General features: G+C 45.5%; 1 protein-coding gene across 1 annotated transcript in view; it reads right to left on the bottom strand.

Moving 5' to 3' along the window:
* Window positions 1-27,093, bottom strand: part of TFAM (transcription factor A, mitochondrial) — a 64,015-nt gene that overhangs the window by 34,863 nt on the left and 2,059 nt on the right. Inside the window, exons 3-4 of the mRNA XM_070752291.1 lie at window positions 26,445-26,515; window positions 24,008-24,157 (exon numbers count right to left, since the gene is read on the bottom strand). Of these exons, the coding sequence (XP_070608392.1) occupies window positions 24,008-24,157; window positions 26,445-26,515 (221 nt within the window). The remainder of the gene's footprint in view (window positions 1-24,007; window positions 24,158-26,444; window positions 26,516-27,093) is intronic.

Raw genomic sequence — 27,093 nt, 5'->3', positions numbered from 1 at the left:
GACTTACAGAATGATAGAGATGGAAGGGGCCCCGGGGGCCATCTAGTCTGACCCCCTTCTCATTCAGGAGACTTGCAGGATGATAGAGAGAGAAGAGACCTCGGTGGCCATCAAGTCTGACCCCCTTCTCATCCAGGAGACTTACAGAGTGATAGAGATGGAAGGGATCTTGGTGGCCATCTAGTCTGACCCCCTTCTCAGTCAGGAGACTTGCAGAATGATAGAGAGGGAAGGGACCTTGGTGGCCATCTAGTCTGACCCCCTTCTCATTCAGGAGACTTACAGAATGATAGAGAGGGAGGAAACCTCAGAGACCATCTAGTCTGACCCCCTTCTCATTCAGGAGACTTACAGAATGAGAGAGGGAAGGGACCTTGGTGGCCATCTAGTCTGACCCTCTTCTCATTCAGGAGACTTACAGAATGATAGAGAGGGAAGAAACCTCAGAGACCATCTAGTCTGACCCCCTTCTCATTCAGGAGACTTGCAGAATGATAGAGATGGAAGGGACCTCGGTGGCCATCTAGTCTGACCCACTTTCTCATTCAGGAGACTTACAGAATGATACAGAAGGGAACTCAGTGGCCATATAGTCTGACCCACTTTCTCATTCAGGAGACTCACAGAATGATAGAGAGGGAAGGGACCTTGGTGGCTATTTAGTCTGACCCCATTCTCATTCAGGATACTTACAGAATGATAGAGATGGAAGGGGCCTCAGTGGCCATCTAGTCTGACCCCCTTCTCATTCAGGAGACTTACAGAATGATAGAGATGGAAGGGATCTTGGTGGCCATCTAGTCTGACCCCCTTCTCATTCAGGAGACTTACAGAATGATAGAGATGGAAGGGACCTTGGTGGCCATCTAGTCTGACCCCCTTCTCATTCAGGAGACTTACAGAATGATAGAGATGGAAGGGAACTCAATGGCCATCTAGTCTGACCCACTTTCTCATTCAGGAGACTTACAGAATGATACAAAAGGGAACTCAGTGGCCATCTAGTCTGACCCTTCTCATTCAGGAGACTTACAGAATGATAGAGAGGGAGGAAACCTCAGTGTCCATCTACTCTGACCCAATTTCTCATTCAGGAGACTTACAGAATGATACAGAGGGAAGGGAACTCAGTGGCCATCTAGTCTGACCACCCTTCTCATTCAGGAGACTTTCAGGATGATAGAGAGGGAGGAAACCTCAGTGTCCATCTACTCTGACCCACTTTCTCATTCAGGAGACTTACAGAATGATACAGAGGGAAGGGAACTCAATGTCCATATAGTCTGACCCCCTTCTCATTCAGGAGACTTACAGAATGATAGAGAGGGAGGAAACCTCAGAGACCATCTAGTCTGACCCCCTTCTCATTCAGGAGACTTGCAGAATGATAGAGAGGGAAGGGACCTTGGTGGCCATCTAGTCTGACCCCCTTCTCATTCAGGAGACTTACAGAATGATAGAGAGGGAGGAAACCTCAGAGACCATCTAGTCTGACCCCCTTCTCATTCAGGAGACTTACAGAATGATAGAGATGGAAGGGGCCCCGGGGGCCATCTAGTCTGACCCCCTTCTCATTCAGGAGACTTGCAGGATGATAGAGAGAGAAGAGACCTCGGTGGCCATCAAGTCTGACCCCCTTCTCATCCAGGAGACTTACAGAGTGATAGAGATGGAAGGGATCTTGGTGGCCATCTAGTCTGACCCCCTTCTCAGTCAGGAGACTTGCAGAATGATAGAGAGGGAAGGGACCTTGGTGGCCATCTAGTCTGACCCCCTTCTCATTCAGGAGACTTACAGAATGATAGAGAGGGAGGAAACCTCAGAGACCATCTAGTCTGACCCCCTTCTCATTCAGGAGACTTACAGAATGAGAGAGGGAAGGGACCTTGGTGGCCATCTAGTCTGACCCTCTTCTCATTCAGGAGACTTACAGAATGATAGAGAGGGAAGAAACCTCAGAGACCATCTAGTCTGACCCCCTTCTCATTCAGGAGACTTGCAGAATGATAGAGATGGAAGGGACCTCGGTGGCCATCTAGTCTGACCCACTTTCTCATTCAGGAGACTTACAGAATGATACAGAAGGGAACTCAGTGGCCATATAGTCTGACCCACTTTCTCATTCAGGAGACTCACAGAATGATAGAGAGGGAAGGGACCTTGGTGGCTATTTAGTCTGACCCCCTTCTCATTCAGGATACTTACAGAATGATAGAGATGGAAGGGGCCTCGGGGGCCATCTAGTCTGACCCCCTTCTCATTCAGGAGACTTACAGAATGATAGAGATGGAAGGGGCCTCGGGGGCCATCTAGTCTGACCCCCTTCTCATTCAGGAGACTTACAGAATGATAGAGAGGGAGGAAACCTCAGTGTCCATCTAGTCTGACCCACTTTCTCATTCAGGAGACTTACAGAATGATACAGAGGGAAGGGAACTCAGTGGCCATCTAGTCTGACCCACTTTCTCATTCAGGAGACTTATAGAATGATACAGAAGGGAACTCAGAGGCCATATAGTCTGACCCACTTTCTCATTCAGGAGACTCACAGAATGATAGAGAGGGAAGGGACCTTGGTGGCTATTTAGTCTGACCCCATTCTCATTCAGGATACTTACAGAATGATAGAGATGGAAGGGGCCTCAGTGGCCATCTAGTCTGACCCCCTTCTCATTCAGGAGACTTACAGAATGATAGAGATGGAAGGGATCTTGGTGGCCATCTAGTCTGACCCCCTTCTCATTCAGGAGACTTACAGAATGATAGAGATGGAAGGGACCTTGGTGGCCATCTAGTCTGACCCCCTTCTCATTCAGGAGACTTACAGAATGATAGAGATGGAAGGGAACTCAATGGCCATCTAGTCTGACCCACTTTCTCATTCAGGAGACTTACAGAATGATACAAAAGGGAACTCAGTGGCCATCTAGTCTGACCCTTCTCATTCAGGAGACTTACAGAATGATAGAGAGGGAGGAAACCTCAGTGTCCATCTACTCTGACCCAATTTCTCATTCAGGAGACTTACAGAATGATACAGAGGTAAGGGAACTCAGTGGCCATCTAGTCTGACCACCCTTCTCATTCAGGAGACTTTCAGGATGATAGAGAGGGAGGAAACCTCAGTGTCCATCTACTCTGACCCACTTTCTCATTCAGGAGACTTACAGAATGATACAGAGGGAAGGGAACTCAATGTCCATATAGTCTGACCCCCTTCTCATTCAGGAGACTTACAGAATGATAGAGAGGGAGGAAACCTCAGAGACCATCTAGTCTGACCCCCTTCTCATTCAGGAGACTTGCAGAATGATAGAGAGGGAAGGGACCTTGGTGGCCATCTAGTCTGACCCCCTTCTCATTCAGGAGACTTACAGAATGATAGAGAGGGAGGAAACCTCAGAGACCATCTAGTCTGACCCCCTTCTCATTCAGGAGACTTACAGAATGATAGAGATGGAAGGGGCCCCGGGGGCCATCTAGTCTGACCCCCTTCTCATTCAGGAGACTTGCAGGATGATAGAGAGAGAAGAGACCTCGGTGGCCATCAAGTCTGACCCCCTTCTCATCCAGGAGACTTACAGAGTGATAGAGATGGAAGGGATCTTGGTGGCCATCTAGTCTGACCCCCTTCTCAGTCAGGAGACTTGCAGAATGATAGAGAGGGAAGGGACCTTGGTGGCCATCTAGTCTGACCCCCTTCTCATTCAGGAGACTTACAGAATGATAGAGAGGGAGGAAACCTCAGAGACCATCTAGTCTGACCCCCTTCTCATTCAGGAGACTTACAGAATGAGAGAGGGAAGGGACCTTGGTGGCCATCTAGTCTGACCCTCTTCTCATTCAGGAGACTTACAGAATGATAGAGAGGGAAGAAACCTCAGAGACCATCTAGTCTGACCCCCTTCTCATTCAGGAGACTTGCAGAATGATAGAGATGGAAGGGACCTCGGTGGCCATCTAGTCTGACCCACTTTCTCATTCAGGAGACTTACAGAATGATACAGAAGGGAACTCAGTGGCCATATAGTCTGACCCACTTTCTCATTCAGGAGACTCACAGAATGATAGAGAGGGAAGGGACCTTGGTGGCTATTTAGTCTGACCCCCTTCTCATTCAGGATACTTACAGAATGATAGAGATGGAAGGGGCCTCGGTGGCCATCTAGTCTGACCCCCTTCTCATTCAGGAGACTTACAGAATGATAGAGATGGAAGGGGCCTCGGGGGCCATCTAGTCTGACCCCCTTCTCATTCAGGAGACTTACAGAATGATAGAGAGGGAGGAAACCTCAGTGTCCATCTAGTCTGACCCACTTTCTCATTCAGGAGACTTACAGAATGATACAGAGGGAAGGGAACTCAGTGGCCATCTAGTCTGACCCACTTTCTTATTCAGGAGACTCACAGAATGATAGAGAGGGAAGGGACCTTGGTGGCTATTTAGTCTGACCCCATTCTCATTCAGGATACTTACAGAATGATAGAGATGGAAGGGGCCTCGGGGGCCATCTAGTCTGACCCCCTTCTCATTCAGGAGACTTACAGAATGATAGAGATGGAAGGGATCTTGGTGGCCATCTAGTCTGACCCCCTTCTCATTCAGGAGACTTACAGAATGATAGAGATGGAAGGGACCTTGGTGGCCATCTAGTCTGACCCCCTTCTCATTCAGGAGACTTACAGAATGATAGAGATGGAAGGGAACTCAATGGCCATCTAGTCTGACCCACTTTCTCATTCAGGAGACTTACAGAATGATACAGAAGGGAACTCAGTGGCCATCTAGTCTGACCCTTCTCATTCAGGAGACTTACAGAATGATAGAGAGGGAGGAAACCTCAGTGTCCATCTACTCTGACCCAATTTCTCATTCAGGAGACTTACAGAATGATACAGAGGGAAGGGAACTCAGTGGCCATCTAGTCTGACCACCCTTCTCATTCAGGAGACTTTCAGGATGATAGAGAGGGAGGAAACCTCAGTGTCCATCTACTCTGACCCACTTTCTCATTCAGGAGACTTACAGAATGATACAGAGGGAAGGGAACTCAATGTCCATATAGTCTGACCCCCTTCTCATTCAGGAGACTTACAGAATGATAGAGAGGGAGGAAACCTCAGAGACCATCTAGTCTGACCCCCTTCTCATTCAGGAGACTTGCAGAATGATAGAGAGGGAAGGGACCTTGGTGGCCATCTAGTCTGACCCCCTTCTCATTCAGGAGACTTACAGAATGATAGAGAGGGAGGAAACCTCAGAGACCATCTAGTCTGACCCCCTTCTCATTCAGGAGACTTACAGAATGATAGAGATGGAAGGGGCCCCGGGGGCCATCTAGTCTGACCCCCTTCTCATTCAGGAGACTTGCAGGATGATAGAGAGAGAAGAGACCTCGGTGGCCATCAAGTCTGACCCCCTTCTCATCCAGGAGACTTACAGAGTGATAGAGATGGAAGGGATCTTGGTGGCCATCTAGTCTGACCCCCTTCTCAGTCAGGAGACTTGCAGAATGATAGAGAGGGAAGGGACCTTGGTGGCCATCTAGTCTGACCCCCTTCTCATTCAGGAGACTTACAGAATGATAGAGAGGGAGGAAACCTCAGAGACCATCTAGTCTGACCCCCTTCTCATTCAGGAGACTTACAGAATGAGAGAGGGAAGGGACCTTGGTGGCCATCTAGTCTGACCCTCTTCTCATTCAGGAGACTTACAGAATGATAGAGAGGGAGGAAACCTCAGAGACCATCTAGTCTGACCCCCCTCTCATTCAGGAGACTTACAGAATGATAGAGATGGAAGGGACCTTGGTGGCCATCTAGTCTGACCCCCTTCTCATTCAGGAGACTTACAGAATGATAGAGAGGGAAGAAACCTCAGAGACCATCTAGTCTGACCCCCTTCTCATTCAGGAGACTTGCAGAATGATAGAGATGGAAGGGACCTCGGTGGCCATCTAGTCTGACCCACTTTCTCATTCAGGAGACTTACAGAATGATACAGAAGGGAACTCAGTGGCCATATAGTCTGACCCACTTTCTCATTCAGGAGACTCACAGAATGATAGAGAGGGAAGGGACCTTGGTGGCTATTTAGTCTGACCCCCTTCTCATTCAGGATACTTACAGAATGATAGAGATGGAAGGGGCCTCGGGGGCCATCTAGTCTGACCCCCTTCTCATTCAGGAGACTTACAGAATGATAGAGATGGAAGGGGCCTCGGGGGCCATCTAGTCTGACCCCCTTCTCATTCAGGAGACTTACAGAATGATAGAGAGGGAGGAAACCTCAGTGTCCATCTAGTCTGACCCACTTTCTCATTCAGGAGACTTACAGAATGATACAGAGGGAAGGGAACTCAGTGGCCATCTAGTCTGACCCACTTTCTTATTCAGGAGACTCACAGAATGATAGAGAGGGAAGGGACCTTGGTGGCTATTTAGTCTGACCCCATTCTCATTCAGGATACTTACAGAATGATAGAGATGGAAGGGGCCTCGGGGGCCATCTAGTCTGACCCCCTTCTCATTCAGGAGACTTACAGAATGATAGAGAGGAAGGGGAACTCAGTGGCCATCTAGTCTGACCCACTTTCTCATTCAGGAGACTTACAGAATGATAGAGATGGAAGGGGCCTCGGGGGCCATCTAGTCTGACCCCCTTCTCATTCAGGAGACTTACAGAATGATAGAGATGGAAGGGATCTTGGTGGCCATCTAGTCTGACCCCCTTCTCATTCAGGAGACTTACAGAATGATAGAGATGGAAGGGAACTCAATGGCCATCTAGTCTGACCCACTTTCTCATTCAGGAGACTTACAGAATGATACAGAAGGGAACTCAGTGGCCATCTAGTCTGACCCTTCTCATTCAGGAGACTTACAGAATGATAGAGAGGGAGGAAACCTCAGTGTCCATCTACTCTGACCCAATTTCTCATTCAGGAGACTTACAGAATGATACAGAGGGAAGGGAACTCAGTGGCCATCTAGTCTGACCACCCTTCTCATTCAGGAGACTTTCAGGATGATAGAGAGGGAGGAAACCTCAGTGTCCATCTACTCTGACCCACTTTCTCATTCAGGAGACTTACAGAATGATACAGAGGGAAGGGAACTCAATGTCCATATAGTCTGACCCCCTTCTCATTCAGGAGACTTACAGAATGATAGAGAGGGAGGAAACCTCAGAGACCATCTAGTCTGACCCCCTTCTCATTCAGGAGACTTGCAGAATGATAGAGAGGGAAGGGACCTCGGTGGCCATCTAGTCTGACCCCCTTCTCATTCAGGAGACTTACAGAATGATAGAGAGGGAGGAAACCTCAGAGACCATCTAGTCTGACCCCCTTCTCATTCAGGAGACTTACAGAATGATAGAGATGGAAGGGGCCCCGGGGGCCATCTAGTCTGACCCCCTTCTCATTCAGGAGACTTGCAGGATGATAGAGAGAGAAGAGACCTCGGTGGCCATCAAGTCTGACCCCCTTCTCATCCAGGAGACTTACAGAGTGATAGAGATGGAAGGGATCTTGGTGGCCATCTAGTCTGACCCCCTTCTCAGTCAGGAGACTTGCAGAATGATAGAGAGGGAAGGGACCTTGGTGGCCATCTAGTCTGACCCCCTTCTCATTCAGGAGACTTACAGAATGATAGAGAGGGAGGAAACCTCAGAGACCATCTAGTCTGACCCCCTTCTCATTCAGGAGACTTACAGAATGAGAGAGGGAAGGGACCTTGGTGGCCATCTAGTCTGACCCTCTTCTCATTCAGGAGACTTACAGAATGATAGAGAGGGAGGAAACCTCAGAGACCATCTAGTCTGACCCCCCTCTCATTCAGGAGACTTACAGAATGATAGAGATGGAAGGGACCTTGGTGGCCATCTAGTCTGACCCCCTTCTCATTCAGGAGACTTACAGAATGATAGAGAGGGAAGAAACCTCAGAGACCATCTAGTCTGACCCCCTTCTCATTCAGGAGACTTGCCGAATGATAGAGATGGAAGGGACCTCGGTGGCCATCTAGTCTGACCCGCTTCTCATTCAGGAGACTTACAGAATGATAGAGAGGAAAGGGAACTCAGTGGCCATCTAGTCTGACCCACTTTCTCATTCAGGAGACTTACAGAATGATACAGAAGGGAACTCAGTGGCCATATAGTCTGACCCACTTTCTCATTCAGGAGACTTACAGAATGATACAGAAGGGAACTCAGTGGCCATATAGTCTGACCCACTTTCTCATTCAGGAGACTCACAGAATGATAGAGATGGAAGGGGCCTCGGGGGCCATCTAGTCTGACCCCCTTCTCATTCAGGAGACTTACAGAATGATAGAGATGGAAGGGGCCTCGGGGGCCATCTAGTCTGACCCCCTTCTCATTCAGGAGACTTACAGAATGATAGAGAGGGAGGAAACCTCAGTGTCCATCTAGTCTGACCCACTTTCTCATTCAGGAGACTTACAGAATGATACAGAGGGAAGGGAACTCAGTGGCCATCTAGTCTGACCCACTTTCTTATTCAGGAGACTCACAGAATGATAGAGAGGGAAGGGACCTTGGTGGCTATTTAGTCTGACCCCATTCTCATTCAGGATACTTACAGAATGATAGAGATGGAAGGGTCCTCGGGGGCCATCTAGTCTGACCCCCTTCTCATTCAGGAGACTTACAGAATGATAGAGAGGAAGGGGAACTCAGTGGCCATCTAGTCTGACCCACTTTCTCATTCAGGAGACTTACAGAATGATACAGAAGGGAACTCAGTGGCCATATAGTCTGACCCACTTTCTCATTCAGGAGACTCACAGAATGATAGAGAGGGAAGGGACCTTGGTGGCTATTTAGTCTGACCCCATTCTCATTCAGGATACTTACAGAATGATAGAGATGGAAGGGGCCTCGGGGGCCATCTAGTCTGACCCCCTTCTCATTCAGGAGACTTACAGAATGATAGAGATGGAAGGGATCTTGGTGGCCATCTAGTTTGACCCCCTTCTCATTCAGGAGACTTACAGAATGATAGAGAGGGAGGAAACCTCAGAGACCATCTAGTCTGACCCCCTTCTCATTCAGGAGACTTACAGAATGATAGAGATGGAAGGGACCTTGGTGGCCATCTAGTCTGACCCCCTTCTCATTCAGGAGACTTACAGAATGATAGAGATGGAAGGGAACTCAATGGCCATCTAGTCTGACCCACTTTCTCATTCAGGAGACTCACAGAATGATACAGAAGGGAACTCAGAGACCATCTAGTCTGACCCCCTTCTCATTCAGGAGACTTGCAGAATGATAGAGAGGGAAGGGACCTTGGTGGCCATCTAGTCTGACCCCCTTCTCATTCAGGAGACTTACAGAATGATAGAGAGGGAGGAAACCTCGGAGACCATCTAGTCTGACCCCCTTCTCATTCAGGAGACTTACAGAATGATAGAGATGGAAGGGACCTTGGTGGCCATCTAGTGTGACCCCCTTCTCATTCAGGAGACTTACAGAATGATAGAGAGGGAGGACACCTCAGAGACCATCTAGTCTGACCCCATTCTCATTCAGGAGACTTGCAGAATGGTAGAGATGGAAGGGGCCTCAGTGGCCATCTAGTCTGACACCCCTTCTCAGTCAGGAGACTTACAGAATGATAGAGATGGAAGGGAACTCAATGGCCATCTAGTCTGACCCACTTTCTCATTCAGGAGACTCACAGAATGATACAGAAGGGAACTCAGTGGCCATCTAGTCTGACCCTTCTCATTCAGGAGACTTACAGAGTGATAGAGATGGAAGGGATCTTGGTGGCCATCTAGTCTGACCCCCTTCTCAGTCAGGAGACTTGCAGAATGATAGAGAGGGAAGGGACCTTGGTGGCCATCTAGTCTGACCCCCTTCTCATTCAGGAGACTTACAGAATGATAGAGAGGGAGGAAACCTCAGAGACCATCTAGTCTGACCCCCTTCTCATTCAGGAGACTTACAGAATGAGAGAGGGAAGGGACCTTGGTGGCCATCTAGTCTGACCCTCTTCTCATTCAGGAGACTTACAGAATGATAGAGAGGGAGGAAACCTCAGAGACCATCTAGTCTGACCCCCCTCTCATTCAGGAGACTTACAGAATGATAGAGATGGAAGGGACCTTGGTGGCCATCTAGTCTGACCCCCTTCTCATTCAGGAGACTTACAGAATGATAGAGAGGGAAGAAACCTCAGAGACCATCTAGTCTGACCCCCTTCTCATTCAGGAGACTTGCAGAATGATAGAGATGGAAGGGACCTCGGTGGCCATCTAGTCTGACCCACTTTCTCATTCAGGAGACTTACAGAATGATACAGAAGGGAACTCAGTGGCCATATAGTCTGACCCACTTTCTCATTCAGGAGACTCACAGAATGATAGAGAGGGAAGGGACCTTGGTGGCTATTTAGTCTGACCCCCTTCTCATTCAGGATACTTACATAATGATAGAGATGGAAGGGGCCTCGGGGGCCATCTAGTCTGACCCCCTTCTCATTCAGGAGACTTACAGAATGATAGAGATGGAAGGGGCCTCGGGGGCCATCTAGTCTGACCCCCTTCTCATTCAGGAGACTTACAGAATGATAGAGAGGGAGGAAACCTCAGTGTCCATCTAGTCTGACCCACTTTCTCATTCAGGAGACTTACAGAATGATACAGAGGGAAGGGAACTCAGTGGCCATCTAGTCTGACCCACTTTCTTATTCAGGAGACTCACAGAATGATAGAGAGGGAAGGGACCTTGGTGGCTATTTAGTCTGACCCCATTCTCATTCAGGATACTTACAGAATGATAGAGATGGAAGGGGCCTCGGGGGCCATCTAGTCTGACCCCCTTCTCATTCAGGAGACTTACAGAATGATAGAGAGGAAGGGGAACTCAGTGGCCATCTAGTCTGACCCACTTTCTCATTCAGGAGACTTACAGAATGATACAGAAGGGAACTCAGTGGCCATATAGTCTGACCCACTTTCTCATTCAGGAGACTCACAGAATGATAGAGAGGGAAGGGACCTTGGTGGTTATTTAGTCTGACCCCATTCTCATTCAGGATACTTACAGAATGATAGAGATGGAAGGGGCCTCGGGGGCCATCTAGTCTGACCCCCTTCTCATTCAGGAGACTTACAGAATGATAGAGATGGAAGGGATCTTGGTGGCCATCTAGTTTGACCCCCTTCTCATTCAGGAGACTTACAGAATGATAGAGAGGGAGGAAACCTCAGAGACCATCTAGTCTGACCCCCTTCTCATTCAGGAGACTTACAGAATGATAGAGATGGAAGGGACCTTGGTGGCCATCTAGTCTGACCCCCTTCTCATTCAGGAGACTTACAGAATGATAGAGATGGAAGGGAACTCAATGGCCATCTAGTCTGACCCACTTTCTCATTCAGGAGACTCACAGAATGATACAGAAGGGAACTCAGTGGCCATCTAGTCTGACCCTTCTCATTCAGGAGACTTACAGAATGATAGAGAGGGAGGAAACCTCAGTGTCCATCTAGTCTGACCCAATTTCTCATTCAGGAGACTTACAGAATGATACAGAGGGAAGGGAACTCAGTGGCCATCTAGTCTGACCACCCTTCTCATTCAGGAGACTTTCAGGATGATAGAGAGGGAGGAAACCTCAGTGTCCATCTACTCTGACCCACTTTCTCATTCAGGAGACTTACAGAATGATACAGAGGGAAGGGAACTCAATGTCCATATAGTCTGACCCCCTTCTCATTCAGGAGACTTACAGAATGATAGAGAGGGAGGAAATCTCAGAGACCATCTAGTCTGACCCCCTTCTCATTCAGGAGACTTGCAGAATGATAGAGAGGGAAGGGACCTTGGTGGCCATCTAGTCTGACCCCCTTCTCATTCAGGAGACTTACAGAATGATAGAGAGGGAGGAAACCTCGGAGACCATCTAGTCTGACCCCCTTCTCATTCAGGAGACTTACAGAATGATAGAGATGGAAGGGACCTTGGTGGCCATCTAGTGTGACCCCCCTTCTCATTCAGGAGACTTACAGAATGATAGAGAGGGAGGAAACCTCAGAGACCATCTAGTCTGACCCCATTCTCATTCAGGAGACTTGCAGAATGGTAGAGATGGAAGGGGCCTCAGTGGCCATCTAGTCTGACACCCCTTCTCAGTCAGGAGACTTACAGAATGATAGAGATGGAAGGGAACTCAATGGCCATCTAGTCTGACCCACTTTCTCATTCAGGAGACTCACAGAATGATACAGAAGGGAACTCAGTGGCCATCTAGTCTGACCCTTCTCATTCAGGAGACTTACAGAATGATAGAGAGGGAGGAAACCTCAGTGTCCATCTAGTCTGACCCAATTTCTCATTCAGGAGACTTACAGAATGATACAGAGGGAAGGGAACTCAGTGGCCATCTAGTCTGACCACCCTTCTCATTCAGGAGACTTTCAGGATGATAGAGAGGGAGGAAACCTCAGTGTCCATCTACTCTGACCCACTTTCTCATTCAGGAGACTTACAGAATGATACAGAGGGAAGGGAACTCAATGTCCATATAGTCTGACCCCCTTCTCATTCAGGAGACTTACAGAATGATAGAGAGGGAGGAAATCTCAGAGACCATCTAGTCTGACCCCCTTCTCATTCAGGAGACTTGCAGAATGATAGAGAGGGAAGGGACCTTGGTGGCCATCTAGTCTGACCCCCTTCTCATTCAGGAGACTTACAGAATGATAGAGAGGGAGGAAACCTCGGAGACCATCTAGTCTGACCCCCTTCTCATTCAGGAGACTTACAGAATGATAGAGATGGAAGGGACCTTGGTGGCCATCTAGTGTGACCCCCTTCTCATTCAGGAGACTTACAGAATGATAGAGAGGGAGGAAACCTCAGAGACCATCTAGTCTGACCCCCTTCTCATTCAGGAGACTTGCAGAATGGTAGAGATGGAAGGGGCCTCAGTGGCCATCTAGTCTGACCCCCCTTCTCAGTCAGGAGACTTACAGAATGATAGAGATGGAAGGGGCCTCAGTGGCCATCTAGTCTGACCCCCATTCTCATTCAGGAGACTTAGAGAATGATAGAAATGGAAGGGACCTCAGTGGACATCGAGTCTGACCCATCGTCTCATTTAGGAGACAGGGAGAGAGAGAGAGAGAGAGAGAGAGAGAGAGAGAGAGAGAGAGAGAGAGAGAGAGAGAGAGAGAGAGAGAGAGAGAGAGAGAGAGAGAGAGAGAGAGAGAGAGAGAAGAGAGAGAGAGCTATGGGGGTCAGACTAGATGGCCTCTGCGGTCCCCTCCATTCTCCTGCTTGATCTGGGGGTCAGACTAGATGGCCACTGAGGCCCCTTCTATCTCTATCATTCTGCAAGTCTCCGGAATGAGAAGGGGGGTCAGACTAGATGGCCACTGAGGCCCCTACCATCTCTATGATTCTGTGAGGCTCCTGAATGAGAAAGTGGGTCAGACTAGATGGGCACTGAGTTTCCTTTCCTCTCTATCATTCTGTGAGTCTCCTGAATGAGAAAGTGGGTCAGACTAGATGGCCACCAAGGTCCCTTCCCTCTCTACCATTCTGTAAGTCTCCTGAATGAGAAGGTGGGTCAGGTCAGACTAGATGGTCACTGAGTTCCCTTTCCTCTCTATCATTCTGTGAGTCTCCTGAATGAGAAAGTGGGTCAGACTAGATGGCCACCAAGGTCCCTTCCCTCTCTACCATTCTGTAAGTCTCCTGAATGAGAAGGTGGGTCAGGTCAGACTAGATGGCACTGAGTTCCCTTTCCTCTCTATCATTCTGTAAGTCTCCTGAATGAGAAGGGGGGTCAGACTAGATGGTCACCAAGGTCCCTTCCCTCTCTATCATTCTGTAAGTCTCCTGAATGAGAAGGGGGTCAGACTAGATGGCCCCCGAGGTCCCTTCCCTCTCTATCATTCAATGTGTGTGTTTGTGTATGAAAGAGCAAACTGTCCCATTCTTTCCTTCCAAAAGTAGCATTTTGTAACAACCGTTCTGATTGGATGGTGGCGAAGTGTCCCATGTGGCCAAAAGGCTGTGGCTGCATTTGGATTTTTGTGGCCAAAGGGCTGGGGCCAAGAGCTAGGGGCCTTTGGGCGATGGAGTGAAGGCAGCGGCCGATCAGCTGCTGCGGAGGAAAGAGCTTCATCCAACTGGCGGAGACTAAATGTCCTAAACCCTTACAGTGATACCTCGTTTTACGAACGCCTCTTCATACGAACTTTTCATGATACGAACCCGGAGTTTAAGATTTGTTTGCCTCATCTTAAGAACCATTTTAACCTTACGAGCCCGAGCCTGGGTGCGTGTGCTCTCTTACTGCGTGTGCGCTCGCTTACTGCCGCAGGGATTCTCCTGCCTTGTGATTGTCACCGCCAGGAATTTCCTATTTGCTTGCCGCCCCCACCGGGATTCCCTTCTGGGAGGTTTTGTTCGGCTGAGCTCCATCGAGAGGAGCTAAGCGGCCGGAGATGCTGCCAGCCCACTGGCAAGGGTAGCTGTGGCTAAACCAAGCCAGGAGTGGAGACCTGCACAAAGCCAGGAGGGGGGCAGTTCAGCCTTTTCCCAGCGCCAGTGGAGGAAGCCAGTGTTCCGCCAAGGGACGTCCAATTGGCCGGCAGCTACCTGTCAGGCTAAGCTTTCGTTGCCTGCGAAGAAGCCGCGGAACAGAGCAAACGCCTTCATGAAAGCGGAGGGCGACTTCCGGGTGGAGCCCGATCGCGCCGGAGGAGCGGAGGCTGAGCTCCGGCACCGCGGTCCTCCTTTCCAGCCTGCAGGACGCGGTTTCGCGTGGTGCCGACTCCGGAGGGATCGGCACAGGACAGGGGGTCTCCCGGACACCCTGGGACGGATCGCCATGGTCCCGGGGGTGAGGGATAGCCCCGCAGCTGCAGGCATGGAGAGCTGTGCCCAGGCGGCTGCCTGGACACAGCCGTAGCGGTCGCCGACAGCGGAAGGTCAAAAAAATAGAAGAAGTCTACAAATAATTGATCAGCAGAAAGAGGAGACTCACAGCACCACACGGAATTCCTTTGGTATCTTCACAAGTTTGGGAAAAAGAAGATTTTTTCAACTCTAAGGCGAATATAACAAAAGAGGAAAACTGTAAGTGATATCCATCCGCGGTGGAGAAGATCAGCCGGAACTACTTGCCTTTGTTACAACTAAGTATAACTTTCACTTTTTTTTTTGCTACTTAAGATTATAGTGTGGTGTCTCTACTTTCCCTTTTCTTCGTATATTTTTTCTTGTTACAATTTTTTCTCTTCTAAAACTAAAGTTTGACTTGGAAATCATGGAGTGAATGAAGTAAAATATATTAATCAATTGAGCATTGTGGAACTAATGAACTGAACTAATTCAATTTGTTTTTTTTCTTTTCAATGGATTTTTTCTGAAGCTATAAATATTTTAAACGAATTTTGGAGTATACATCTTATTTTCCTATTCTTAAAACTTTTGATATTATTTTTATTCTATTATAAATCTTTCCTTGGACTTGCTGGGACTATTTTTTGTCTGATTTCAGAGACGTAAGGATATTTTTTGTATTTTTACTTTTTTTACTCTCGTTGTTCTCTCTCTTTTTAAATATATAGTATAGAAACTTGGACCATCTCATTGGTATTTGAATTTAGAAATATTCTGGACATTGATTTTAGACCTATTTTTCTCTTTTTTCCCTTTTTCTCTGGATAATTTTATTAGAGCATAAGTTAGGCGTACTGTTTCTTTTTGGGCTTTTTTTTTTCTTTTTTGGACTCATTAGAAATTTTTGAACCCTTTTTCCCTTAGAGTTTTTGATATATCTCTCTTTTTTAACAAAAAGTCTGTTTATTAATTGGATTAATTTTTATTTTATTTTATTATTTCATTTTATTTTATTTTCGCATTCCCACACATATAAGTATATTTTTTAAATAATTTTAAATATATTTTTCTATTTTTTTTTAATATATATAGAATATTTATTTCTCCTCTCCCTTTTCTGTCTTCTTAAAAGAAATTCTATCTAGGTATTGATTTTACTTTCTATTTACCCCTCTTTGAAGAAACCCTCTCTATCCTTCTTTCCTTTTACTTTTCTCCTTTTTTCTTCTCCTCTTTTTCTCTTCCCCCTTTTTTTCTCTTCTATGTTTTTTTCTTTTTTTAATTATTATTAAATAGATATGTGCTAGAATATTGGTTTCTTCCTTTCCCCTACCTGACCCCCACTTAAGGAATCTAGGAACTCACCAAAATATTTTTTTTCTTTCTTTACCTTTACCCCTTTATTTTCTTTTTCTTTTTTACTTTCCTTTTAATTAAACTCAACAATAAATTATAGCATTAATTGAATTAAATCAATATATTTAATCTTTCTTTTTTCCTTTTACTGCTTCATTTTTCTATTAAGATACATAAGATCCAGATTAAAATATTTTTCTTAACACAAAATAATTAACAGTAAATTTTGGACTATGAAAGGTTCCCACAGGGCACAGAGTGTGACTTCAGTGACTACAATAACAACGCGAAAACAACCAACTACTCCCGCTCCAACTTCAACACCTAGGACTTCTCCAACTTCATCACCGTTACAACAAATGACCATACCCACAATGTTAGCTAAAGAGAAAGAAAAAGACAAGCCTACGATGGACCCTGGTCTTCAGATTATCCAAGAAGCATTAGCTGACATCAAGGCATTACAAACCGAGGCAAAAACTCAAAGCAACACAGACAAAGAGGAAATGAAAACCTACTTACAGGAACTGAGGCAAGAGATGAAGGAGATGAAAGACGAAATTAAAAAAGAAATTGCAGAACTTCGAACTGAATTAACTGAAGTAAAAGGAAATGTTGCCGAAATGGATGGAAATATAAAAGTTATTCAACAAAAATTACAAGACAGCGAAAAGAGAATACAAGTGACAGAAGGGAAAATTCAAGATGTGGGACAGAGAGTAGAAGAATATGAAGACCGTAACTACGCTGCCCGTAGAGACTTTGACATAGCAATAACCAATTTAGAACTTCACTCTGCTCAACATGGACTGAGGTTTCAAAACATCGAAGAAGAAAAAGACGAAGATCTTCCCGCAAAAATGGCAGAAGTTATGGGAGCCATTTTGCAGTTGGACCCAACAGACCTGGTAAAAGAGATCGACGAAGTCTACCGAGTTCAGACTGGATATGTTAGGCGCCACAACTTACCCAGAAGTCCACATCAAGTTCACAAGAAGAATTATCAAAGATACGATATTGAGATACACAAAAAACGAGTCTTTCCAACGTAATGGAAAAGAAATTGCGATTCTGAAACAAGTTCCGAGGAGAGTCCGAGAGGCTAGAAGACAATATTATTTTCTTACAAGTATTTTAATCAGAAAGAGCATTCCTTTCAGATGGCTGATACCAGAAGGTTTGACCCTAACATGGCAATCAACGAGAGTGAAAATAGAAAGTGTAGAACAAGCACGATCTTTCCTTGCACGAAGTGGACTGGACAGTACTGCGCAAATTCAGATCCAATCAGAGCTTGGCGACGATGTGAGGGGGGCCACAGGTGGTGGAGGGGAAGAAGCGTTGGTGGTAAGGCAGAAACAACTACAGATCTCACAAGACTTAATTTTAGATACCCGACTTCGAGAACCAAAAGAACCCAAAAGGTACTATAAATAAAGATGACACATGATCTGAAAATATTTTCAGTCAATGTAAATGGATTAAATAACCCAAGGAAGAGAAACCAAGTATTAACTAAACTTATGAAACAAAAAGCCCAGATAAGCATCCTACAAGAAGTTCATATCAAAAAATCAAAAAGAAGTCTCCTTAAGAATCCCAAATTGGGAAAATTATGCACAAGTTTGGCTAACCAAAAGAAAAGAGGTGTAGCAATGTATATTGATGATTTAATTGAATCTAAAGAAATATATAATGATGGCGATGGAAGGATCTTGATAGTACAATTAGATTTAGAAATAAAACCTTTAACAATTGTCTCAATTTATGCACCAAATGATAATCAAAAACAATTCTATAAAGACCTACATGAAAAAATCAATGAGTTATCAATTGAAAATATGATAATAATAGGAGACTTTAATGCAATATCAGATGACCAAATGGATTATAATGGGAAAAGAAAAGAAAAGAAAAAAAAGGTAATATTACCGGCATCATTTTGGAAAATGAGAACAGAATTGGCATTAAAAGACGTATGGCGAGAACAGCATTTAAAAGATAAACAGTATACTTCTTATTCCAATCCACATAAGACTTGGTCTAGAATTGATATGGCATGGGCTCCTACTCAAATAATGGAACAAATAAGTGAAATAGAAATAGAAACAAATACTTGGGCCGATCATAACCCTCTATCCATATATTGGAAAGGTAAAAGGATAATAAAGAATTGGTCAATGAATAGAATTATAATAAAAGATCCTGAATATAAGAAATGGGTAGAGAAGGAGTTAAAGATTTTCTTAAAAATAAATAAAAATGCAGATACTACCCCTCAAAATTTATGGGACACAACCAAGGCATATATACGTGGATTAACAATAGCATTCACAGCAAAAAAGAATAAAGAAAAGAAAGAATACCAAGAAACATTAGTAGAAGAATTAAGAAAATTAGAAATTTTAATGCAAAAAGAGGATAAGGACGACAAATTAAAAAATCAGAGAGAATTAATAAGACATAAATTGAGATTAATAGAACAAGAATCAATTGCAGAAAAGATAAAAAGAGCAAAACAAGATTATTTTGAATATGCAAATAAACCTGGAAGATGGCTGGCATACAAACTTAGAAAAGAGAGAGAAAATAAAATTATAAAAAATCTGATGGATTCAAAAGGTACTATAAAACATAGAATAGAAGACAAAAAGGAAATAGCTTTGGAATTCTATAAACAATTATATAAGAAAGAAGAGATAAGCGAGGATTTAATTTTTAAATATTTGGAACAAATAAAACTTCCAGTCTTAACGGAAGCCCAACAGCAAAGATTAAATAGACCCGTTACAGATATAGAATTAAAACAATCTATAAAGAATCAAAAAAATAATAAAGCGACCGGTCCAGACGCAATACCAGCTGAATTTTACAAACTAGATTTAGAAATATTCTTTTCCAACATGCTTGAGATATATAATCAAATATTGACAACAGGTAAATTACCAAAAACCTGGTCAGAAACTTTAATAACCTTAATACATAAGGCGGATACCAAGAAAGAAAAAATTGAAAATTATAGACCTATCTCATTGTTGAACGTAGACTATAAAATTTTTATATCAATATTTGCCAATAGACTTAAAAGTATTATAAACAACATGATACACAGTGACCAAAATGGGTTTTTACCAGGAAGACAAATTAAAAATAATTTAAGAATAATTGTTAACACTTTGGAATACAGTGATCTCTCGGTTAGCGCGGGGGTTACGTTCCAAGACCTCCCGCGCTAACCGATTTCCGCGTTATATTGGATGCGGAAGTAAAACCACCATCTGCGCATGTGCGCCATTTTTTTCATGGCCGCACATGCGCAGATGGTGGAGTTTGCGTGTGGGCGGCGGGGAAGACCAAGGGAAGATTCCTTCAGCCGCCCAACAGCTGATCTGCTCCGCAGCGCGGAAGCAGCGAGGAGCCGAAGATGGGGTAAAGGCAAAGGGGAAACCCAATCTTCGGCTCCTCGCTGCTGCCGCGCTGCGGAACGGATCAGGTGTTGGGCGGCTGAAGGAACCTTCCCTTGGTCTTCCCGCTTGCCGCTTGCCAGTCCACACACGCCCCCCTGGATGAGCCGGCCACAGGGGCGAGGGGTGGGGATGAAGGGGCAGGACTTCCCGGGCGGAAGGCATGCTCGGCTCTGCCGCTCCAGCCCCTTTCGGCCGAGCCTCCCCGGCCAAGCAGCCAGGGAAGTCGAGCCAGGCGTGGCGGCGGCAGCGCTGCTTCTCCGGTCGCCCGGTCCTCTCCTGCCTCCTGCGCCGATGTTCCCCGCTGCGACGGAAGGCAGTCGCTTGGCTAGGGAGGCTCGGCCGAAAGGGGCTGGAGCGGCAGAACCGGAGCTCGTCGGAGAGACCTCTAGCCAAAGTCTCTGGCTTTCGGACACGTTGGGCGTTTGTTTGCATCTCGTGATTGACCGGGTGAAATAAAAGATCTAAAAATCCGGGTTGGGGAGACAAGGGATTTTTAGATCTTTTATTTCACCCGGTCAATCACGTGATGCAAACAAACGCCCAACGCGTCCATCCTTCCAGAGGCGGCACGGTCTGCCTACTCGGGAGAGGCCACCGGGCAAAGATGCAGCCGGTCGCCTCTCGGCCACAAGCGGGGCGCTGCCTGCTGCTTCCCTTGCCTCGGCTTCCCCCACCTGCTCCTGCGGCGGCAGCGGGGCAGAGGCCCTGCCGGGACTCGCCCGGGCTCTCGCGGCCAAACAGGCGCGTGGCTCGCCTTCCTTTCCCACCCACGGCCCGGCATCGCCCATGCGCCGCTGCCTTCGCGCCCGGCCTGCTTCTCGCCCAGCCGCCGGCGCTGACCATGCTGGGGACCCGGCGCGACCGGCTGCTCATTCTGCTGCTTCTCGGGGCGCTGCTCAGCGCCGATTTCTACTTCCACCTCTGGCCCCAAATGAGGCGGCGCCTCGGTCCGGCCACGGAGACGGCTGAGCCCCGCTGCTCCTGCCCCGCCGAAGAAGTCGCCGTCGCCGCCGGTCCAAAGCTCCGGACTCGGCCGCCCGCCAACCTGAGCAGCCAGGCCCCCCCACTCCAAGCTGAGGAGGCTATTCGCGCACCCGCTCTACAGCACCCCCGAGAGACCGGCCGAGAAGCTGCTCAACGGGCAGGAGGCGCTGCGTTACTACCGGCGGAAAATAGCCCGCTGGAACAGGTGCGTGGGCCCGGACGTGGGGGGAAACGCGGCTCGGGCGCATAAGACCCGCGTTGGAAAAACCTGCTTGTCGCTGCGATGCCTTGCGGGGGCGGGGGTGAGGGAAGAGCGTGGGTGTTTTAAAAAGGTCGCAGCCGGCCTGGGGGGCTTGCCAGCACCCCCCCGCACCCCGAACCCGGGTGCGGGGGGTGCTGGCAAGCCCCCCAGGCCGGCTGCGACCTTTTAAAACAGCCGGAAAGCCGTTTTTTGGGGGGGGGGGGTTTTGGTTGCACGGATTAATTGACTTTACATTGTTTCCTATGGGAAACAATGTTTCGTCTTACGAACCTTTCGTCTTACGAACCTCCTCCTTGCACCAATTAAGTTCGTATCATGAGGTATTACTGTAATTGGAAAATAACAAAATCAATCTCTTTCAAAGAAAATCAAATTAAGATGTTTTATAGATGGCACCTTCCACCATATAGAATCTCTAAAATGTTTCCTTCGGTATCGCCCATTTGTTGGAAATGCAAAAAAGAAGTTGGTACATATTACCATACATGGTGGACCTGTCCGGAGACAAAAATATTTTGGAATAAAGTAGAGAATTGGATAAATGAAATAACAAAGGAGAAGATTAAAAAATCTCCTGAATTTTTTTTATTGGGTATTTCAAATATAAAGTATAAAAAAGATATTTACTATTTAATAATACATATATTGACTGCGGCACGAATAACATTCGCGCAGAAATGGAAAGAAAAGACGATACCGAAAGACTCTGAGGTGTTTAAAAAAATCATAGAGTGTGCAGAACTAGATATGATGACTAAAAGGTTGAACAATCAAACTGAAACAGAATTTTATAAAATTTGGGATAAAGTATATGATTGGTGGAATGTTAAAAATAGTATTAAAAATTAAACATATAAGAATAAATGATTACTTAAAAATTATAAGATAGAATTATATAGTTTATATAGTTCATATTATAACTAATTCAGAAGTGTTTATATTATTATTATTTTTTTATTTTTCTTGCATTACTAATAATTTGCTTATTGTTTTTTGATATATATATACATATAAGTATATTATTATTATTTTTTGTACAAAAAAAATATATAGAGAAACTCAATCAATAATCTTAATTTTAAAAATCTATAATTAAATTTAATGATAAAGTAATTTTCAAGTGTGGTTTTTCTGCTTAGATCTTGTAACAGTTAGAGTTTTTTATATTTTGTATTAGTTAGACTTCTAACATAAGCGGAGCAATAGTAGCTCCTTAAATGTTTAATGTTGTATGTCTTTGTTCGTTTTACTTTGAAAATAATAAAAAATATTTTTTTTAAAAAAAGGAAAGCGGAGGGCAAAGCTCTCCCCCCACCTAAGGGATGGGCCCTTGTTGAATTGTTTGCTCTGTTCCGTGGCTTCTTTGCAGGCAACAAAAGCTTAAGCTGACAAGTTGCTCTATTTCCTGGAGGATTTCTTCATTGACTGGAGCGTCTTTGCCGCTGCTGCTAAAGAAATCCTCCAGGAAAGAGAGAAGCTTGATAGGGATACAATATCACTCCCGCTTCGCCTGCCAGTGAGGAGAGCTGCTCTCCTTCCTGGAGGATTCCTCCCTCGCCTCCCTCCCCTCCCTCCCCTCCGTGGTCGCTTACAGGGCTGTGGCATCGCGTGGGCAGCGGGGATTCTCCGCCAAACATATGAGTGTCCAGAGCCTCCCCGAAGTTCCTGAAGTCAGGGAAGCCCTGGGAAGCCTCCCAACGCTCATATGAAATCCTCCAGGAAAGAGAGCAGCTCTCCTTCCTGGCAAGCAGGCAAAGCGGGTGTGAAATTGTCTCCCTGACAAGGTGCTCTTTCCTGGAGGATTCTGAACATCAGATTGATTGCAAGAAGCCATAATAATAATAGGCTTGGAAATTGGAAACGTTCATCAATTTGACTCTGAATTTTCATATACCAGGTTCAAACTTTCGCAGGTTCAAACTTCGCGGAAAGTCTATACCACGGTTTTTCAAAAATATTAATTAAAAAATACTTTGCGTTTTTCCCCCTATACAACGGTTTTTCCCACCCGATGATGTCATATGTCATTGCCAAACTTTTGTCTGCCTTTAATAAATATTTTTTTTAATAAACTTTAATAAGTAAGCAGTAATAATAATCTGAATGGTTGCTAAGGGAATGGAAAATTGCAATTTAGGGGTTTAAAGTGTTATGGGAAGGCTTGTGATACTGTTCATAGCCAAAAATAGTGTATTTACTTCTGCATCTCTACTTCGCGGAAATTCAACTTTCGCGGGCGGTCTTGGAACGCATCTCCCGCGAAAAGCGAGGGAACACTGTAGTTAAATAGGTCTTGTCTTTTGGAGCCATTATTTTATTGTTATTTTTATTTGGTTTTTAATTCTATGTTCATATTCTACAGGTGGCACGCGGAGCCATATCTGCTGGCACGCAAGCCATTGCCTTAGCTCAGCTCCAACGTACATGTGTGTGCCGGCCAGCTGATTTTTGGGTTGCACAGAGGCTCTGGGCGGGCATTTTTGGCTTCCAGAGAGCCTCCAGGGCGATGAGGGACGGCGTTTTTTCCCTCCCTCTGCTCCAGGGAAACCTTTGGAGCCTGGGGAGGGTAAAACACGAGCCTGCTGGGCACACCAGAAGTTGGGAAACAGGCCATTTCCAGAGGGCCTCCAGGGAGCAGGGGAAGCTGTTTTTGCCCTCCTCAGGCATTTAATTATGGGTGCAGGCACTCACGCATGCGTGATAGTGTACGTGTACTCTCTTTCGGCACCCAAGGGAAAAAAAGGTTCACCATCACTGGTCTACAGTCACAATTACAAATGAGCAAACATATAATTTGAGTTAGAAATTATCTGTGATATTAGTATGTGAAATATATTCTTCAATGACATATATCTTGATCAAAAGATGTGATCCATATCATTTACTGTTAGTATGAATAAACACAATTTAGAGATTTCTCTATCAAAATAATCATAAGTATACACAATGTGTCATCGCTAGATATTTTGAAAGGAAAAAACAAAATCAGGATAAAAAGTATAAAAAGAAATATCAAATATTTGGATAATGAGAATAGTAAGCACTAACCTTTTTTATTTTTGCTTGTTTTTTTATTTGCCTCCTTATTCTTTTTTCCTCTTTCAAAGCTGCCGCCTCTACAGGATTTAGCTCAGATCTATATTTGGCCATTTGTTCTTTATATGTATTCAATTCAGATTTCGCAATTGCTTCATAATGCTAAAAATAAAGAAAACTAAATCTTGCAATAAACATGTACACATATCAAGCAACACTTTAAAAATGATACTATATTTCTAGGAATACAAGCAGTGTTTCTTATCAGTTTTAGAGTTCATGATTTATAGTCTGCATTGCACTCATGTTGGAAGCAATGCTTCTGGGTTGAAAGGATTAGCCGGTGACATCCATTGGCCAGCTGGGGGCTCCTTTGTTCTGCCAACCTTTTCATCTCTCGGCTGTGGCAAGGGGGTGTTTGCCCAGGTTCACCTGGCGCACCAGTTGCAGCCCTATTTGATCTTTGCTCAGTCGCTCATGCCTTTATCATCTCGAGGTTCAACTACTGCAATGCTCTCTACATGGGGCTACCTTTGAAACGTGTTCGGAAACTACAAATTGTGCAGAATGCAGCCGTGCAAGCTATTATGGGCCTACCAAGATATGCCCATATCTCTCCAGCACTCCACAGACTGCATCGGCTGCCAATTGTTTTCTGGACCCAATTCAAAGTGTTGTTTATGACCTATAAAGCCCTACATAGCATAGGACCAGATTACCTGCGGGACCACCTACTGCTGCACAACTCCCAATGTCCGGTTAGGTCCCACAGAGTTGGCCTTCTCCGGGTCCCGTCAACTACTAGTCCTAGGGGAACCTGAAAATGCACTTTTGTCGTCAGGCTTGGGGTCAATAGACCTCAGCCTCTGCCCAGTAAATGTATTGGATGTGATAGTATGCATGTGATTGTTTGATTTTAAATGATTAGTTTTAAGATAATTTTAAAATTAACTATTCTATTAATTGGCTTAGAAATGTTATATATATTGTGTTGTGGTTGGCTCTGACCCAGCTCCTGCCCTAAGGAATGTGGAGGTGGATGTGGGGGAAACATCCACATGCCTGTTTTACTCCCGATAGACTCTGCCGACGAAGGCTCCTCTGACGAAGGAAGCGTGAGTAGCAGGGAAGAGGGGAGTTTGGCAGACAGCTCAGATCAATCATCCTTATCATCCCTGGATTCTGAACAAAAACTTGTGACGGACCCACACATGCGTAGAGTGATGCATAGGAGAGAACTGAAGGATTATTACAGGAGATAAGTGAGGCCATCTGTGGTTGGGTGGGGCTGCTGTAATTGGTGCTACAAATAAAAAGAGCAGAGTGCTGGTTAATCTGATTCATAGTTTCGTCAAGATCGTGGTTTTGCTGTTTCCCTGTTCAAGACTGTGTGTGGACTTTCTGGACTTTGGAATCGGACTCAATTTCCCAGTTACTGGGTGAGAAATTGGATTGCATTTAACCTGTGCCTTGTGTGTACCAGAAAATCCCTTGGACATTTAAAAAGGGAGTTTTTTCTGCTTTTCTGTTGATAAAGACTTTTGGTTTTCCTTCTATGTGTGGTGTGTGTCTTTTTGGACTAATTACCCTGTAATTACGGACAGTTGGGACACGCCGGCAGAACATATTGTATCTTTTTAAACGAAATTTTGTAAGCCGCCCTGAATCCATGGAGGGGCGGTATATAAGTCTAAATAAATAAATAAACAAACAAACAAATAAATGTTTTCGGTGAGACAGCTGCTAATGAATGTCTTAACAACTGATCAGAGTCCAAACAGATATCCTTCGCTGAAACTTACGAAAGTTTGGCAGAAAGCCCAGAGGTCATTAGCAAAACCAGGAAGACCAGGTTTTAAATCACAAGCTGAACAAAAATGTCCGACAGTGCCGAACAAAGATCTGTAACGGAATGACGTTTGACTTCCACACTGAAGCGTAACGTGACTAAGCCTTAAATAGTCTAAGGGCATGGCCAATTAGCTTGCAGCTCTATTCACGAAGTGACTTCCTCTTGCATAGCCACTCCTGTCTTCTAACAGCCCTGCATGTCCTAGCATCAAGAAGAGGCTCCTCTTCTTCTCCTGAATCACTTATGTGCACCTCGGCAGGTGCAGAAGGCACTGATTGGCTTTCAGCCTCTGACACGAAATCTCTCTGACCTCCTCGCTATTGGATTTGGGTGCCAGGTGCACGGGCCGATGGTACCACACTACATCTGCCTCTCAATCCTCAGGATCCACAACCAGCTGCATGGGATGTGGACGGGCCACAAAAAGTTGGAACAAAGATCGCCCTAATACAACACAGCACTCGGGTCTTGAACTGGGCTTGCTAGCCTCCAACACAACATCCTAATCACATTAGCCACCATGTTCCATGATTCCTAATGAAAATAATATCCTATCTGTAAGCAAAAAAATAATAGAGAGGACAAAATCATACATACTTGTTTTTCATGTTGTGGTAATTCCCTCCAGATACGCCCAACCTCTTTCATGAACTGCTGATTGTTCAATTCTAGATAATAATATGACTATAATAGTAATAAACTATAAATATGTACAATTTATATGACACATGTATATCAGAACAGTGGCAGATTAAGTTACTTTAGTATGCATGCCATTCACAATTACCCTGATTTTCTGACAAATCTAAAGAGATTTAGTGAGCAAACTATATTTCTTTAACTATGAAAACATGACAATCACTCATAGTTTTTACATTAGAAGAATAAAGGGATAATGGCTTTTTAAGTAGATTGTCCTCTTGAAAAAAAAATCCTAATAGTACATTCCAACGATGCAATTATTATAAAAAAATTTAAAGGCAGTGGGGCACACTGGGATCGGCTCCCTGCCCCATACCTCTGTCGAGCTGCTGGAGCTGCTGCACCTCCTGCGGGCTCTTGGCCACCCTCCTGGGCTGCTCCTGTCTGACATAGGGCAACTTGGCCCAGATTTATGACCCCCGCAGTGCCTTGCCTGCTGTCGCCTTCAGGCTGCGCCACTCTCATCATGCAGGGAACTCCATGGTAGCCCTGCAGTAGGATGGAGGAGGGAGATTGCCCATACCTCCTTTGAGCCCCCAAATCC

Source organism: Erythrolamprus reginae, chromosome 5, assembly GCF_031021105.1.
Source record: "Erythrolamprus reginae isolate rEryReg1 chromosome 5, rEryReg1.hap1, whole genome shotgun sequence".
NCBI classification, from domain to species: domain Eukaryota; kingdom Metazoa; phylum Chordata; class Lepidosauria; order Squamata; family Dipsadidae; genus Erythrolamprus; species Erythrolamprus reginae.
Note: the sequence above shows the minus strand (reverse complement) of the source record. Positions and strands in the feature narration are given on the sequence as shown.